At 36.9% G+C, this 16,957-nt stretch overlaps 1 protein-coding gene across 2 annotated transcripts in view; it reads right to left on the reverse strand.

The window, feature by feature from the left end:
* The window catches only part of AKT3 (AKT serine/threonine kinase 3), a 123,108-nt gene that overhangs the window by 52,806 nt on the left and 53,345 nt on the right, over window positions 1–16,957 (reverse strand). For both annotated transcript variants that reach the window (XM_086627885.1, XM_009987638.1), the window contains 2 exons: window positions 4,385–4,496; window positions 2,763–2,907 (listed from right to left, as the gene is read on the reverse strand). In XM_086627885.1, the coding sequence (XP_086484011.1) occupies window positions 2,763–2,907; window positions 4,385–4,496 (257 nt within the window). The remainder of the gene's footprint in view (window positions 1–2,762; window positions 2,908–4,384; window positions 4,497–16,957) is intronic.

Raw genomic sequence — 16,957 nt, forward strand, 5'->3', positions numbered from 1 at the left:
CAAAGAATAAGCAGTGAAGCTACAGGAAACTGCACTAACCCAAGAACCGTACGATGTTCAGCCTTCTGTAAAACCTATTTACTCCCCTATGGATGCTCCGTTCAAAAGAATACCCCTACTACGGGTGTTGAAATTTCCTACCAAGGAAATAATTATTAAAAATTCCTGATTTGTACAAAGATTATGCCACTTGGAGTTTTCATCTGACTTCATCAGGAAGAAACTCTATTTACAAGGAATAGAACAGCAAGAAATAAAAGCAGTTCGCTAAGAATTTCTAGTGCTCCAAATTTTACCAATGCTATTACTGTAAAACTTAAGTGGCACAGTGACATCGTTAAAAAAAGTAGGGCGGGGGCGCGGGTTGGGGAGTGCTTTTGGTTCTTCCAGCTAATGGGTCCAGTGACGTTGCTGTCATGCCTGTTCAAATCAAGTTCCACATCCTAAAGACTGTTTTCTTCGTAAACCTTTTGCTAACTTTTTAGACAAGAACAGGCCCACTCATCTCCGTCTTGTTTCTTAATCTGATTATGCTCTTCTACTCATATGTATACCATCTGGTGCATGCACGAGCAAAATTCACTGGGCTTAGATGTAAAATCAGGTGACAACACAAGCTTGTAGGACACATTGTGCAAAAAATCTCTGAAATGAAAAGAAATGCAATACCAAAGAAAAGCAATAAAAATGCATTAAGTTGTCATAACTTAAATTATTCTGATTATATTAACTACAAAAGCTTAAACAGAAGCTTTCCAGAAACATTTCTACAAAACAGAAACAGTTTAAAAATATAGATTTTTCCCAATTTCAATTAACACCAAGGGAGTGACAAGTCCTCGTCATCCTGGTCACTTAATATTTTTCATTCCAAAAACTTCTGAGAACCTTTCGCTGAAGTCTTCCAACTGTCAGAAATCTGCAGTAGGATTTTAAGTTTTGGCAAAAAAAATATCCTTGCTGTCGTCAGTATGCTTTTCACTGGCTAAAAAAACTCCATTCTGCTCAATTATTAGGTGTTAAATATCACCATTTTTCATTTCACCTTTGTTTTGTAGAGTTTGCTTTTGGCTTGTTGCCAAAGCTGTTAAATATTCCGCAGCACTGCACATGCATTGTCCCAGCATCTTATTTCAGCATTTCTTAAAGCGTAAGCAAGACTGAAACAAAACTGATCTTCCTCCTCCTCCTGTTCCCACAACCCCTTTTGTTGTATGGGAAAATGCACTGTGAACAAGGAAAGCATACATTCCAGATAAACTACTTACATTAGACAGCATTAATTTTGACACCTTGAAAATGCTTGTTGTTATGCAGTGGTTTTGTACTCCACTAAGAGGATACACAGGCTTGGAACAGCGCTCAGATCTTTAACAGAGTAAACCCAAATCCCTTCCACATAATCGCACTGCCTCTCAGAAAGACTGATGCATCTCGAATGCTGCCTCTGTCTTGCTGTCACGTATCATATTTTACCCTGGAGCACAATCATTAAACGTCTAAGCCACAAGGCTAAAAGTTCAATGTCAATCTGACAATGTACATTGACAGTATTGTTACAGCTGTATATAATTAGTCTTTACCTATTTCTATAGCCAAAAAAGGTTAGAAAATTGCATATACAACGAAACCACATGAAAGAACTATGTTTGCACTGCAAACTCAAGTTCTCGAAAGTTAGGTCATGACAGAACTAAGATTTCCCATGACACCTTCATTATATTTATATAACATATTCAAGGTATAGTTTTCAGCCACTGATTTTTCAATGCTTCCTTCATATAGTACAACGAACAAAACGTGCTCTATGAGTAAAGTCACATGTTCACTATTTCTTTTCATTGTTCATCATTCAAAGGCATTCAGTTACATTAGCCATAAGACTATTTTGCTCTGTCAGCAGACTTTCACTTAGTTTTCCAGATGTTTCACTTTTAGCTAGAAAGAATTAAGCCAATCCTATAGTAACAGATTATCATTTCTCATACAATTTCAATGCATTTCTTGAGTCATGTCAATCTTGTACAGTAAATGAGAGATATCTATTCGAATGATTCATTCTTCAAGAGTAGCCCGTACTTACAGAAACTCAGGATAAAATCGAAACACAGAACAATAAGTAAATTTTCATGGCACTGAACCTTTAAAACATGCTCTTAGTTGTGCGTTTATCCTGTTGACTCTGGAAATACAGCTAGAAGTATGTTATAACCAACAATGTACATATTCCTACTTACACCAAAAGCTACGAAGGACTGCAAAAAAATAAAACATTGTTTTCTCTTACCTTCATTGAAAACTAAAGCAGAGTTATTTTCCCAGATAGCAAAACACAAGGTCATTAAAAGTCAAATCCTGCTAGCCTTTCTCATGCAAATTATCTAATTTGTACTGGGTATTATTTGCATGAGAAAGGGGGCAAATCTACTTGTCTAAGGAAAATATTTTATTACCATACTTCTAAAAGAGTAAACAAACAAAAAGGAAAATATGAAAATAATATTCAAATAAGAAGCAGAATGTTAACACGTGCCTGAACAGTTGAACGTGTTTTTCAGAAGTGCTGTATCAGGTAGTATAACAAATAAATAAAACTAGAAAAGTTCAGCTTTATTGAAATAAAATAAATAAGTACTTTTATGCTTGTAATACACTGAAATTTATGTAGAAATACTATACTCTCTATATTGTTTTACCCAATTAGACCATTGTACAAAAGTTATTATGTGTTAGTCTTGTCAGTTATTTTTTAATGTCATTACCTTTCTTTTATGATGGGTTGTTGAAGCATCCATCTCTTCTTCTCCTATATTGTCTATCTGTGACGTTGGACTACAGTTCATCCTCTCCTCTTCTTGCCTCTGAAGTCTGTCTGCTACAGCCTGGATTGCTTCTGTCCATTCTTCCCTATCATGAACAAGCCAATATCCCTATTAGAAACTCATAAAATACATTCAAATAAATGGTTTATAATGTTTTTCACATGCTACATTGCTTCAATGTTCAATTCTCATTTTACACAGCAGAAGACTCATAAATTAATCACTTCAATTTCCTTCCAAATTCTGCATTATGTTAGAGGTGGTGAAGTTGACCAGCATAAAAAGGATCACTGCACGGTTAATTTCAAGAAATACCAGTGTTTGATTTTGTAAATATTTCAATACTGAAAACTTGTGAACACTTGCTCCAGGTATAATACAGCTCAGACCACAGAACGTCATCTTCTATCTGATACTATCTGCTATTTCAAGAGACTTTTTGGCATTCCCCTTCCCCACAAGACACTTTCACAGAAAATAAACAAGATTTACCAAATCATGCTGTGTGTTCAACTCTTTGTCTGTCTCCTCTTAAAACTCAACTTGTTGGCTAATTTCAAATTCCCCTAAGAAAGAGGTCCTCAAAAATAATAAAATTTCTACAAGTGTCATAAAAAGCAATGGATGCGTAGAAAGACAGGCCCAGATGAGGGTTTTCGTGGAGGGACAAGCAGGGGCAGCTGAGCCCACGGCTATTCTGTGTGCTGGCTAACCAGCACAGCTACACCAGCCAGCCCATCAGCATTGCACAGCCCCATACCAAGTGCAGTACCTGCTGCTTTTTGCTCATTCAGCAAGGGTTAGGGGAGGAGTCTGGTGCTATTAGTGAATACGAGTAAGAAGTACTGCACTGCATACACAGAAGAAAGATACAGTGGAGAAACAGTACCAAGGCAGACTAAAAAAAATTCTAAGTGAATATACTAATGAAAGAGAAACAACAGAAAATGCAAAGTCGTTGGTTATTTATTGATACAAACAATGTAAATAAGGCCAAATCACAGTATTCGTCTCAACAGGACAGATGCCCACAGTTGAAAGCCTCAGCGCATCTAACCAGAGACACAGTACAGAACATTTTAGCAAGGTACATCATCCTGTACCTCATTACATGCATTAAAAAAGTTAATGCTTAAGACTTTGTACATGTTTATTGAAACAAGAAAAACTAATAAGCAAACATAAAATATATTATAACAAACATACTGTTTTCTGTGCTCAAAAAAAGAAGCATATTAGGAGGAGCAAAAGAAAAATCTAAGACAGTGATGCTGGAAAATAATTCAGGCTGCTATTGTTCAAAATTTAACACTTCAGAGACATATCATGACATAGTTTTGGCTTATTTGAACACACTCATCCCACCTACTCGCAGGCAACTTTTACAGTAGCTATGAGCCCAGATAATATTTTACAGAAGCTGACTTGTAAATTCTCCAAGTAACTGTTCAGACGTGCTCAGAATGTCACAGATCCAAGTGCTGATCACCATGCAGTCCCAGCAGAGACCGTGCTGAGGCTTCTGCCTAAAGAACATAGCAAAACAAAAATAAAACCCTCACCGTTCCTCTGGAGTGTCTACATGGAACGTCCTCTCTATGACAGTGGTCCACTGAAGACATCTGATAATGAATGTGTTTGGCTTTGGTCGCTCCGTTTTCATTAGCTGACATTCTAGAGAAATACATGACATTGCTTCTTTTATACATTGCCAGTTAACGGGTAAAGAGCAGATGCAATTACTTAGATAAAATATATATAGTTTAAGTATACCTATCCAGCACGCATCCAGTATGCAGAGGGAAATGCAGAACGGCAATATAACCATGGGTTTGAACAAAAGATAGCAGGTAATAATCATAAGGTGAAGAAAGCAGGCAGAGAATTGATGGAATTGTACTGTTGCCCTTACAAAGAGTGTGATCTCCATTTGCAAACTAGGTCTGTGTTATAAGGGTAAGAAGAGGATTAGATTCCGGATTGCTCCAGTATGCCAAGGTAACAGCAGTAGCCAGAGGCACATTTTTCCATCTGTACCTGGCAGGAGGAATATGACATTTTCCCTTCAACGGCAACCATGCCGCAATTACCCACACTACTGTCACTTGAGGATAAGATTTATTGTAAAATACACTATGTGAGAAAATTCAGATGTTGAAACTAGTCCGATTATTAAATATAGAATAACCACACACACAACTCCCCACTGGGGCTGCCCAAGGAAATCATCTGGTTCTCTTTGTGCCCCAGGGCAGAATCAGGTCTAGCTATGCTATTTCTCAGAAGTATTTCTCTGAAGTCTTTCTACAATCCCTGAAAAGTAGAAATTTCAAAACCTTTGTAAGCAAACTACTACATCAATCTATAAGGAAATGAATTATTTCTATAGTTGGAAGATTTTTCCTAGCATTTAATGCAGCTGTTCCTATAATTTAAGCATATTGTTTCTTGCCCTGTTGACTTATTTTATCTTTTCAGCAGCTATCCCTTTTACACATTTGAACACTACTTTATCTCTCTTTAGCCTTCTCCGGCCTGAATCAATTCAACCAATCTGTCCTCACAGTTGTGCTTTCAGATCCACAATCTTCCTTGTCACACAATTCTAGACATACAGTAGACTTCCTATTACTCCTTTGTCACAAGACCACAACACTGATAATTCATGCAACGGTGTATTAGATTTAACAATGTAGCATACTGCACAAAACATTACATCTGCAAAACACTGACCTACTAGAGCTCTTTATTAATGCAAATATATTTAAACATTTTTGTGAAGTTAAGGTTACTCTGTCAAAAGTGTAATTTGTTTTCCTGCAGCTACCACCAAATAGACACAAACATCACATCCCATGTTTTGGAATGCTATCACTTGTTCAAAGCTGATCCAGATCAAATGTGTGATCTACAATGATTTATCAGGTTCACAAATCAAACACTAATAAATACAGCAACAGAATTCCTGTTCACTTACCACCTGCTGTACCTTCCTTTTGGTAGAGCTATCATCTACCAGTTGACCCACACCTTTTACTGAGGGAGTTGACTATTCTTTAGCATGAAACTTTGCACTTATTCTTGGTGAATTACATTTTATTTATTCCAGTTAATGTCAATGCTTTACAAAAGTCGTCTTATATGACATGTACCACTTAACAAGGCATGCTATTCTTTCACAAAAATAAATTATAATGTCTTGATGTATTTTTTCTTCACAAATTCAGGGTCTTGAAACCTCAACTATCATCCACAATTTTACAGGAATGTCTTTTAAATATTCTCCAAAGAACTGCATCAGACCCAACAAACTTCTAAACACCTAACACACATAAGTACCCTCTACCCTGCTTTTGCTTTGTCTCATGTGCCTTTGCTGCCCATGTTAATTGTACAAGATGCATACTCATAGCTGACCTTCTGAAATGCAGCAGCATACTGAAAATACATTAATTACTAGCTCATAACGAGCTTAAAGTCTTAGTTCAAGGCATTGATTTGTATGCCTGAACACCTAAACACTTTGAGACACAGTTATCTAAGAAACGTCCTCTGCCTCCATGATATAAAGCCACAGCAAGTATCAGTAGACTTACATGTACAGGACTATCCTTAGTACAGGCATGAAAGGACTGATATTAGGGGGGTCTTTGTGAGGACATCTTGATTTAAGAACTTTCACACACACTGCGATTTTTTTATTTGAAAAAGTGAAGAAGAGTGGAAGTGGATATGACTGTCAATAGGATTTTTCTTCTGCAGCTTAGCAGAACACCTCAGAAGCTTGACAGGCATAGGTATAAAAAATGAAGAAGGAACAGAGTAAATACTGTACTACCCAGGTGCGTATTCCTTGATGCTCAAACCTATATATTCACCATACATCTATAAATTACTACATAAGTCAGACTGCACACTGGTCAAGATGACATTACATTTAACAAACCTGCATACACTGTGGAGACTCAAAAGAGAAACAGTAAACCAATCTCACTGCGTTTATAAACTTAGCTAGGTCTTGGATGGGATGAGAGCCATCCTCAACATTTAGAGGAAAGAGCTACTGCAGGATGGATGCAGGAAGAGTGAATTTAACACAAAAGCTGGAAGAGAAACAAGGAGGACAGAAGCAGATAATGGGAACTTGGGGAGTAAGATGAAGCAGAGCTGCTTAGGATACTTAAACAGGCTTGCAGCTGGATGCAAATATTAGATACAAGATAAGAGAAACCCCCATCTTCAGGCATATGGTTGAAGTCCAAGTTATGATCATGACGACGGTGAGGCTAGGGTTAACAGGCTGTTTGCTTTCTTAACTTCCTTAGCTGTAGCTCTAAAGGAACCTGTCGGGCTACCTTCCCAACAGAAGAGACTAGAAGCATTGTCTGCTCTAAGATTATCTCATCTTACTCCTGACAAAACCATCCTCTCATCTTTAATCCTATCACACTTCAATCATGTAGGCTGAAATTTTCTTTGCTGGGTGTCTGCCTAAAGCTGCACACTGCTGGAAAACACTACTTTTTGGAGATGAGGCTTAAAACTTGGCAAACCAAGACCTTTGATATCCTTTTAGTATTCCTGTGAAAATGTAAGGCATCTGGCCACACTACATGTGGGAGGGATAAGAGTGCAGTGGGAGGAGGGTAAAAAATTACGATAACAATTACTAAAGCATAAAATCACCAAAAAAATCTATGCACTGAGTACAATCCAGAGGCTACAGCTATCTCCTGCCTCTACATCTGCTAAACGGAAGGCTCTTTCTCTTATATTCATAATGCTTCACCTATTCCTCAGACAGTATGAAAAAAAAACTACCTCATTGAGGCAAAATCCAATACAGAAAGACGGCATACAGCAAGTTATTTACAGAAGAGATGTCAAGAACAAAAGACTAGGGAATAAAGGGAGAAGAGTGGAATTGGGGGATAGCTAGAGTATAGCTAAATTAGAGCAGCTAGTTTAGGAGAAGGAAGGTAAAAGAAGCTGCCACGGACAGAAAAGTGAGGTGACTGTGTTAGGACAATTTGAAGGCAAAAACATACAGTCAAACCTGCAGAAAAGTCTGTACCAATTAAAAATCACATCCTCTCCAGTGCCTGTAATGAAGCTGAAGATTTTTACTTTCACCATTCATTTTCTAATTGCAAATACATACAAAAATACATAGATTAAAATGGCATTAATATAAATTTGCCAACTCAAGCATGCAAAAATTGGAAAATTGGAACTAACCCTTCCTATGTCCAAATGTTACCTGTAATATGGTCTTTACCTATATAGAGAGTACACTATTTATAGTATAATAAATGTATTATATATATTAGTATGTACATTATGTAAATCTGTATTAAATATACAGATGTATTATTGGTTCTATCTATATTCATTTTTTCAGACAGTCCTCAAAAGTGATGACGTGCATTATTAACAAGAACAAAACACACTGATGCATATACTAAGCCCTGTAACTAACCAAAGAGCATATACTCTGAGTTTTCATTACAGATGATTAACTAAATCAATCAAATGTAATAAAAATACATTAGTGACTGAAAATGGCAGTAAAAACGTCAAAAAAATGACTCCACTATCACTGAAAGATGCTATTGAAAAATAAAATCTGGCAAAACTTCAAGAGGCTTTTTTAAGATTCTGTTAAAAGTGGCTAAAGATTTAATTTTCTCGTGGAACGTTAAAATTTGGTATGTTCATATCCTTTCCTCTGAAGCAAAAAGAGTTTCAGAGAGAAGTCGAGGACCAATGTATTTCTAAAACTGGTTTGCTATCCATCCTTCTCAAGTAGATAAAAGTAACTGAAGTCTGCTGATATTTAGTACACCCACATGCTTCATGTGCTGCTGTATACAAATGTATGGATAAACAACATTCCTGTCATGATTGCAACATGAATAAAAACTTGTTTGTAAATGTCTTTCACCTACAGCTAGGGGAAAAAAAAAAATCTATTAAGATGAGTAAGTACTCTAATACACAGCTACTGCTAATTACCAAAATATTTTTCTACTAATTACTGGGAAAAAATGTAGTAGTTTTAGACAGAGAGAATAGTTTGGAAACTACAAAAGCACAGAAGAATGAGTAAAACTGGCTACTGAGAGCTGGCTCCGAAAACTGGAGTGATAGTTGGGTCATTACCAAGAGTAGAGAACACTCTACCATAATGTCTTCAAGTTTGCTGCTATACATAAACATATGTAATTAAAGGGCTGAATCTCGACTCAAAACAGTTGGAAGTCTAAATTATCATTCAAAAAGATGAGTAAGCCAGTAAACAGACAGACTCAACTTTGTATTCTTGTATGCTAGCCATGTACAATTTGGAATTACACATTTTGATCTCAAACCTTACTGTCTTGCTGGGATTAAACATCGGTCATGAGAATTTTCCCCTTTAATATTAGAGGAGATGAAAAATCTTGGGAGACAACACTTGTTTGAAGCAGTAAAATACAAAATCAGTAACAGAAACTGACAACTTCGTTCCAGCAAGTCCATAGCACTTATTTGGCCATTTTTTGATCTATATAGAAAATGGAAACAATGAAATAAAACTAGTGTAAATAAATGCAATGGATGTTTTTCAAGTATTGAACTTCTCTTTTTAAAACAAACCAAAAAAAAGTCAGGCACATACCAGAGGTTAACTTTTGTCTCCATATCCACAGTCTGACAATTCTAAAATGTTAGACTCTCTTTTTCAAATCTACTATCTAAATTAAGTAGTTATGCTAGTTAAACTCTCCTGAGCAACTCTAACTACAAACTGTATTTCAAAACGTTCTGTTTACTTTACACCATTCTGAACCACAGATGACAAAGTTTGCTTGAAGCTGTAATTACTCTGCAAAGCTGGGAAGCCAATTAGAGGGCCTGAAACCTGCCAGTTCCAAAAAAAAAAAAAAAAAAAAAGCACAGATCATCTGTTCAGATTTTATTAAAAAGTTTAAAGTTTGAATTCTATAACTTTAACCATATAATCACCAGTGTTCTTTTCTTAAATACGTTTATTCGGCATAAAAAAATAGAAACAACATTAATATCATTTTATTATTTCATATACAGAAGCTTTGGACTTCGGCAGAATTTGTTGATATGGCTAGACAAGAATACTAAACATATGAGCAGCCATAAAAAATTGCACTAAAAAATGAACAGAAGGTTGCATATTTGAGAAATTACTTCTAATACAGACTGAGTTATAGCACAAAAGATAACTTCCTGTGACTATGATACAATACAAAAGAAATAGTATCAAACCACTGCTTGCATTGTTTAGAATATATGCACTTTTATATATATACAGAAAGCTATCTATATACAGATATCTATATCTATCTATCTGCATTACCATTTAATGTTGATTTCTTATCTTCTCTTGGTCCTTCCTTCACATTATAAATACTTTTATCCAAACCTTTGTCTATTCAGTTGCCACTCGCATTTTTCTTTCTCATGTCAAAATTTAAGGAACACACTGCTTCCAGCTACCTTTTTCCATTACTGCTACTCTGCACTTCAACTCCACGCTTATCTCTGATGACCTTTTCCAGTAGACAAGTTGTAGACAAGTAGCAGAACTAATACATCATTTTCATAAATAACATTTAGACAGATACATGTGCTTTTGCTCATATGCATACGAAAAGCAGTGACTTTCACATATATGTATGTACATGTATATAAACAGAACTCCATGCATTCCCTTAGCTTAGTCCTCCCTCAATTTTCCCACTTGTTTACCTGCTCCCTACAGGAAGCCTACTTTTCTGAGGCTCTCCAAAAGGCTCTGTCCTTTCTCACTACATTTTATCTATGGGGAGCATGACTCCTAAAAATGTTTGGTCTCATAGAGATTTATGTGAACAATTTAATATTCCTTCTTTGGTCCCAACAAATGCAGTTTTCCTCTAAAAATGTCATCTCAAAACTGCTGAACAGATCATTTTTCTCCACTGTCCCTTTGATCATATGACTTTTCTCTTTGCACTCCTCATTTCTTACCCAGCTCTATCACATCAAATATAGGTAGCTCTTCAACACGATCTGTCTCCACAGCCTACCCTCATCCTTGATATCACTCTTTATTCAGTACTAAAATGCCACCCATCCTTCTACTGTTTCAATTTCAGCATAATTTCTCAAAAGCATTTCTAATTTTTCTCTGTTTGCCATACTGCTTCTCTTTTAAATCCTCGTTAAACTCTCCTTCGCCATGTCTTAAAATTTTAACAGGGGTGAGGGAAGAAGGGAGAGAAAAAAGAAGGGAGAAGAGAATAAAAACCTAACCTTGACAACGGATTCGTTGTTGTGCTGAGACCACCGCCTGTACTACAGGCTAATACTGTCTCATTGTTTTCTCATACTCCCCCCATCTGTTTGCATCCATCTGCTGTCCCTTGTTTTATATTTGGAATTTTAGTATTTTGGAGCAGGGAATGACTTTTTGTTCTGTACGGGTAGAAATCCCAATTCTATGGGGCTTGGCTTATGACAAGTACTTACATGTGCTTTGATGATACAACAACATATATGACTGCAAAATAAACACAAAAAAACTTCATTGTATCTCTTTAAGCTGAAAAATATCATCCTTGATGCACTTAATGCTGGAAAGCCTATTATTTCCAACACTCCAAAAAGTACTGAAGTAGCATCCATGTCTTTCTGTCATTACAACTAGTTTCCTAGTTGCCCCTTCATGCAAAGGAGGAGAATGAAAATAGGAGGTTTCTGCATGTTATTGTTGGGTTTTGCCTAGAGTTCAGTTTGTTTTCACAGAAGACAATAAAATTATACATCTTTCTGTCCTTCATACAAACACCCCATTTTGTTTATGCAACTGGGTGTATGACATCAGCATAAAAACTCTCAGACCTGGCTATAAACTTCAACTTTTACCTGCCATGCTTACACCAGGCCCTATTTAGATATAATTGGAACATACAGTATGCTATAATGGTGTCTGAGAAAGCACCGTCCATTAAAATGAAAGGATGAGACCAAAGCACTCATTTTCATTTATGACCCAAGCCAACAGCTGAATCCGAGTTTCTAAGTCAAATGACAGAATATCAACTACAACACCCAGAAACCATTCATAAGGTACATGAAAGCCTCCCAAAGAAAACTACTGGTCCGGTTTTCCATAAAGGTAAACATTTCCCCATCCAACACAGACAGTAATATTGGTTGTACGCATTAGACTTGAGTTCAAATTTCCATAGATGTATCTGCATATGCACTACATTACATATACTTTTTTCTCCCCATAAGTATTTGCAGTGTTGAAGGAACATTATTTATTCAATTGCATCATTACTATTTTGAAGTTAAATCTATACTGTAATTATAAGCATCTACACTAACATGCTTATCTCTAGGTTCATGTCATCAGTGTTGTGACAATCAAAAAAAACCTGGAACTTCAAACTTAAATCTCATTGAAAAGTTAATTGTAGAGTTGCACACAAGGTCATGTCTAATGCCAAAGTATTTTGATGCATAATTTAATCTCGCTTAAAACATACATATTTTCCTACTCATTTCTTTAGAGAGTCTCTTCAGAATTCTTTACAGTCCTAACATCATTCCCCTGAAATCTTTCAACTTCCATGTTTTGATGATTTTGAAATCCCCAAAATTATAAAATATTGTCTCTGGCCCACTGAAATATTAAGACTAGGAAAAAGTAGCACAGCTTCTCCATTTAGAATAGCCAAGGTTCATCAAAAATAATTTCTGCAGAGAAAAAAAAATAAAGGAAAGCATGTTATCAAATATTACTTTCTCACAGTAACTAGAATTCACTTTTTCTTTTCAAAGACAAGAAAAGGGTAGCTGCACCACAGAGTGCTTAGAATGTACAATCTTTCAAGATATGATAGAAATTTCAGGTGACATAATTTTTGGCCAAAGCTCAAAGGCTATTGTGAAGCGATACAGCTCTTCCCAATTATTCCCTACACAAAGATCAAAATGAAGGCAAAGGGCCAATTCTTAGAGAAGTCTCATCCCAAATGTGCCATGATTACCTACATACTCATTGCATATGTGGGAAGTATTTTTTAATCAGTAAAGCAACAGATGCTCCTTAAGTAAAACTGAAGTAACTGCCTCTTCTTCTCCACTCTGCTTTCTCCAATAATGATGACTATTAAAGAATAAGGTGGATTACACAAAGCAGTGTTGATTCTACTTAGGCAACACTGGACCAGTTAAAAACAGCATTGTGAGGCCACGGCGTTTTGGGTTGTTTGGTGTGTTTTTTCTGGGGGGGGGGGGGAGGGCACTGATGGTGTACATCCTGTCATTCAGAGTGCCAGTTTTGTTCCAAACCAGCATAATGGAGCTTTAAAAGCCAGGACATTTTTTTCAGGCCTCTGCCTGTACAGAGAAGTTATACCAATCGAATCCAAATTATTTTTAAACTGGTCCTGACTGCATAAATGCCTAAGCAAAAGCAATTTACATTAACATATTTCATTTTGCAGTTGAAGTGGGCTAGGAATGCACACCCACTCAGTCAATCAAGAATATGTCTTCAAGCTACAATAGCTTGATTACTTTCAACTGCTTGTCTCTACCTGAAAAGGGCTGAACTGATTTTGAACCAGCCAATTCAGGTAAGCTCACTCTTCTGAATTTACCTCTGAAAACCAGTATCAACCAGTTTTAAATTTCCACAATGAATCTCCCTCTCATGCAATTACATCACCTTCATTTATCTGTAAGTGTATGGTTAGATACCACAGTAAGTGTATGGTTAGATACTCACAATTTCTTGTGAGTTTAAACGTCAGGAGATAAGCATTAAGGAACTAAAAACATACTTCAAATAGACAGCTCTCTGAACTCTAATGCTAAAAAAACGACTCTGCTTGGTGTAAAATAAGCTGGCCCCATAGGAGAGAGACCAGAGTGATTCCCACACACTGCCCAGTGTCACCAGCTCTGGCTGATTCCATCATCCCTGCAACCCTGCAGCACCTCTGCAGATGTGGGGTGGGTGCTCATTGCCAACGTCTGCATGTGCCCGAAGGCGGGAGAGCTGCAGCAAAAGCAAAGCACACAGAGAGAGGCCAGTCCCATATCCCCTGACAGCACTCAGCTCCATCCATCCCCCTCCATCATACTCTTCAGCCAATTCTGTCTCATCTTCAGGGACACATTTAAGCTCCAGGAAAGAGATTGCCCACTTCTATCTCAAGCCCAGGTGGTTCCCCTGTATTTTGGGTGGCCAGTAATGGGCTGAAGTGTGCGTGCACTGCCTCAGCCTCTCCCGCTCTGTATAAAGCTTGTACCTGTTTACACACCCACTTCCCAAGGCCTTCCCCCTCCATTTCCTCCCAGATCACCCCAAGGAAGAAGGATGGCCTCTGAATACTCCGTCACGTAACAAACCACCACCTGATGAGAAAGACTTTATTAACAAAGACATATTTAGCACTGGAAGCACTATTAGCAGTACGTGAAGTAACTTCACTTCCTCTGGTCTTCCTGTGATTCCCGAATGAGTACACGGACAACACAAGACCAGCGAGAGCGTAACGCTCAGGTGTGGGACTTTATTGTAGAGTTATCTTGGAAGAGGTCAGGGAGCCACTCTAGGGAAAATTCTGCTATGCCTGGGAAAGTGTCTTTTGCAAAAGTAAGCCTGGTGTCACAGGAGTGGAAGGCAGCAGACACTGGTGGGAAAATACCTATATGATGGAGTAACTAGTTTGACAGAGCTGGATATAGAAGTTTTAAACTATAGAATAAGTATCATACAAAGCAGAGCTGTGCGAACTTTCCAATGTTCAACTCCAACAGCACTATGAAAATAATACCACAGCCTTGGCCTTTTCTGCTTAAATAACAAGCTGTAAGCAAGAGCCAAAGATGTCTATCATTTGGAGAGCAAAAAGTAGACTGAGACCACACTCTCACTTTACAGATAGCTACAAAGATTACATGAAGATAGGACTGTAAAGACATAAAGATAAGTCCCTGCCAACCTAATCAAGATGGTATTAACAGTGATCTCACACTCCATCTGCCTGGCTAGTAATTTATGAAAAATGTACTTCACTATTACAGGAAAAATATGTTGCACTGCTTGTGGCCACAAACCTACTGCAGCAGCCCAGGAACTCTTGGATCAGAGGCCATGAGACCAGTTCTTGACATTTACCGGGTACTGCCCGTGAGTTCTGATTCATTCATATAGTGGTTTTGTTTGTTTGTTTGTTTGCCCTACTAATATGCTCATCTTCAGACAGATATAATAGCTAATGAAAAAGTTACAGCCCCTTGCAATTTAGGGTGTAATACCATACTGCTTTAGATTTTTAACTTTTCCGTGTGCCACATAATTTTGTACTTCTTATTCAAGACCAAACATAATCCACTTAATGTAAACTAAGTTAAAAACTGCAATCTTATCCAAATATTCTGAATCTAGAAGACATTTGGCTTTTCATCCTGTGAATTCAACATGAGCACTTCACTTAATTTTATGGGATTCTTTTTATGAGTAAAAAAAATCTCCCTGTTCTTGCACTGATCAGCAACCATTTCTGATTAAATTACTCCTTTTCCTGCCAGAAAACCTCATCTTGTTTATCGAAACCATATCTCTTCAATTAGTATTACATGCCTCTTCCTTTAGCTTACATTGCCTAAGAATCAGACCTATGCATCTTGCTAGTTGCAAAAAAGGACCTTTTTTTTTTTTTTTATTGAGAAAAGTAAGTGGGGGTGGGCAGTGGTGGTGATGGTGTCATTTTAGAAAGCAATATGAAATCTTCCAACTTCCATCAACGCAAAGTTCATGGGCAGCATTTTAATATCAGAATTATGTAAAATGACCTCTGGGTATCAAAACAAAAAAAAAAACACCCACCAGTATCAACACACTGGAATTAAATGGTAATTATGCATTTCTTCACTCAGCAGAACTACTGTTTGGACCATCCTTCTAGTTGCTTCAGCAAAAGAAGACTAGATACGCAATGAAGAACACAGTAAATCAGGACAAAAACCTTACTGTAGTTCTACAAATATTCTTCTGCTGCATATTGGAGAAAAAGCATCTAGGAAACTACTAACTGCTATGAATCGGTAGGTTAGGATATTCAGAGCAATAACTAAGGAATAACAGCCTATGATCTAGCCAATTCCTAGTCATACGAACAACTCAAAGACATCATCTCTTTTTATGCTGAATAGCAACACGGCAAAATGAGCCTTTGATATTATTAGAAGGCTTGCATGCTCAACATCATTTGTAAGACTTCTGTCACAATCAGAATACGCAAAGTTTTCCTCCCCTTTTTGTGGGACAAGACATTGCCTTGGAGTATGAGATTATTTTCTTATCAAATAAAATACTCAAATTACTTCATATACAAGGGTGAGTCAACCTCAAGAAAAATTTTATCAAGAAAATAGATAAATTCAGTCTTGGTAGCATTTGTTCTATCTTTAGCAATGCAGATGAAGGGAACCATTTCCCTAAGTACACATGCTCTTGTGGCTCCAATACTCCTCTATAAAACTAAACACCATAATTTATTGTATTGCAGTACGCTAATAACATCTTTAAAGAAATTGGAATCATTTTCTAGCGTTCCTTTGAAAGTTTCTAGCTGTGATATCCACAACTCATATTCAGAGAGAATTTTTTTGCCCCCTTAGTTTTGCTCCTCAAATGCTTTCACTTCTGTTCAGAAACACTCTTCTACCAATCTCATTTTGCCAGATCAAAAATACTACAGATTTATCTTTTAGACCCATTCTTGGAAAAAATAAATCAAAATTTCTTCACTTTATCCAACAGATACACACTTCATAGCTTTGCTAATATATGCAAATTGTCTGATTGCTTGAAATTACTGATTAACCAGGCTGGAGAGCTGATTACCTGATTATCCAAGAGAAAAATAATTTAGCATGATTTTGCGTCATTTGACAGTCTAGATAATTTCCCAATTAATTTGAGTTCTCAAGTGAATTCAGAGATTCAGTGAAAAAGAGAAAACAGGTCAATGATTTGAATATAGGTAAGCTTTCCAGGAATTTTGTTCTTACAGCAATCATTTGTCAAATGTTATTGTTACTTACAGACT

The sequence above is a fragment of the Tauraco erythrolophus genome, chromosome 2 (assembly GCF_009769465.1).
Source record: "Tauraco erythrolophus isolate bTauEry1 chromosome 2, bTauEry1.pri, whole genome shotgun sequence".
Taxonomy (NCBI): Eukaryota; Metazoa; Chordata; class Aves; order Musophagiformes; family Musophagidae; genus Tauraco; species Tauraco erythrolophus.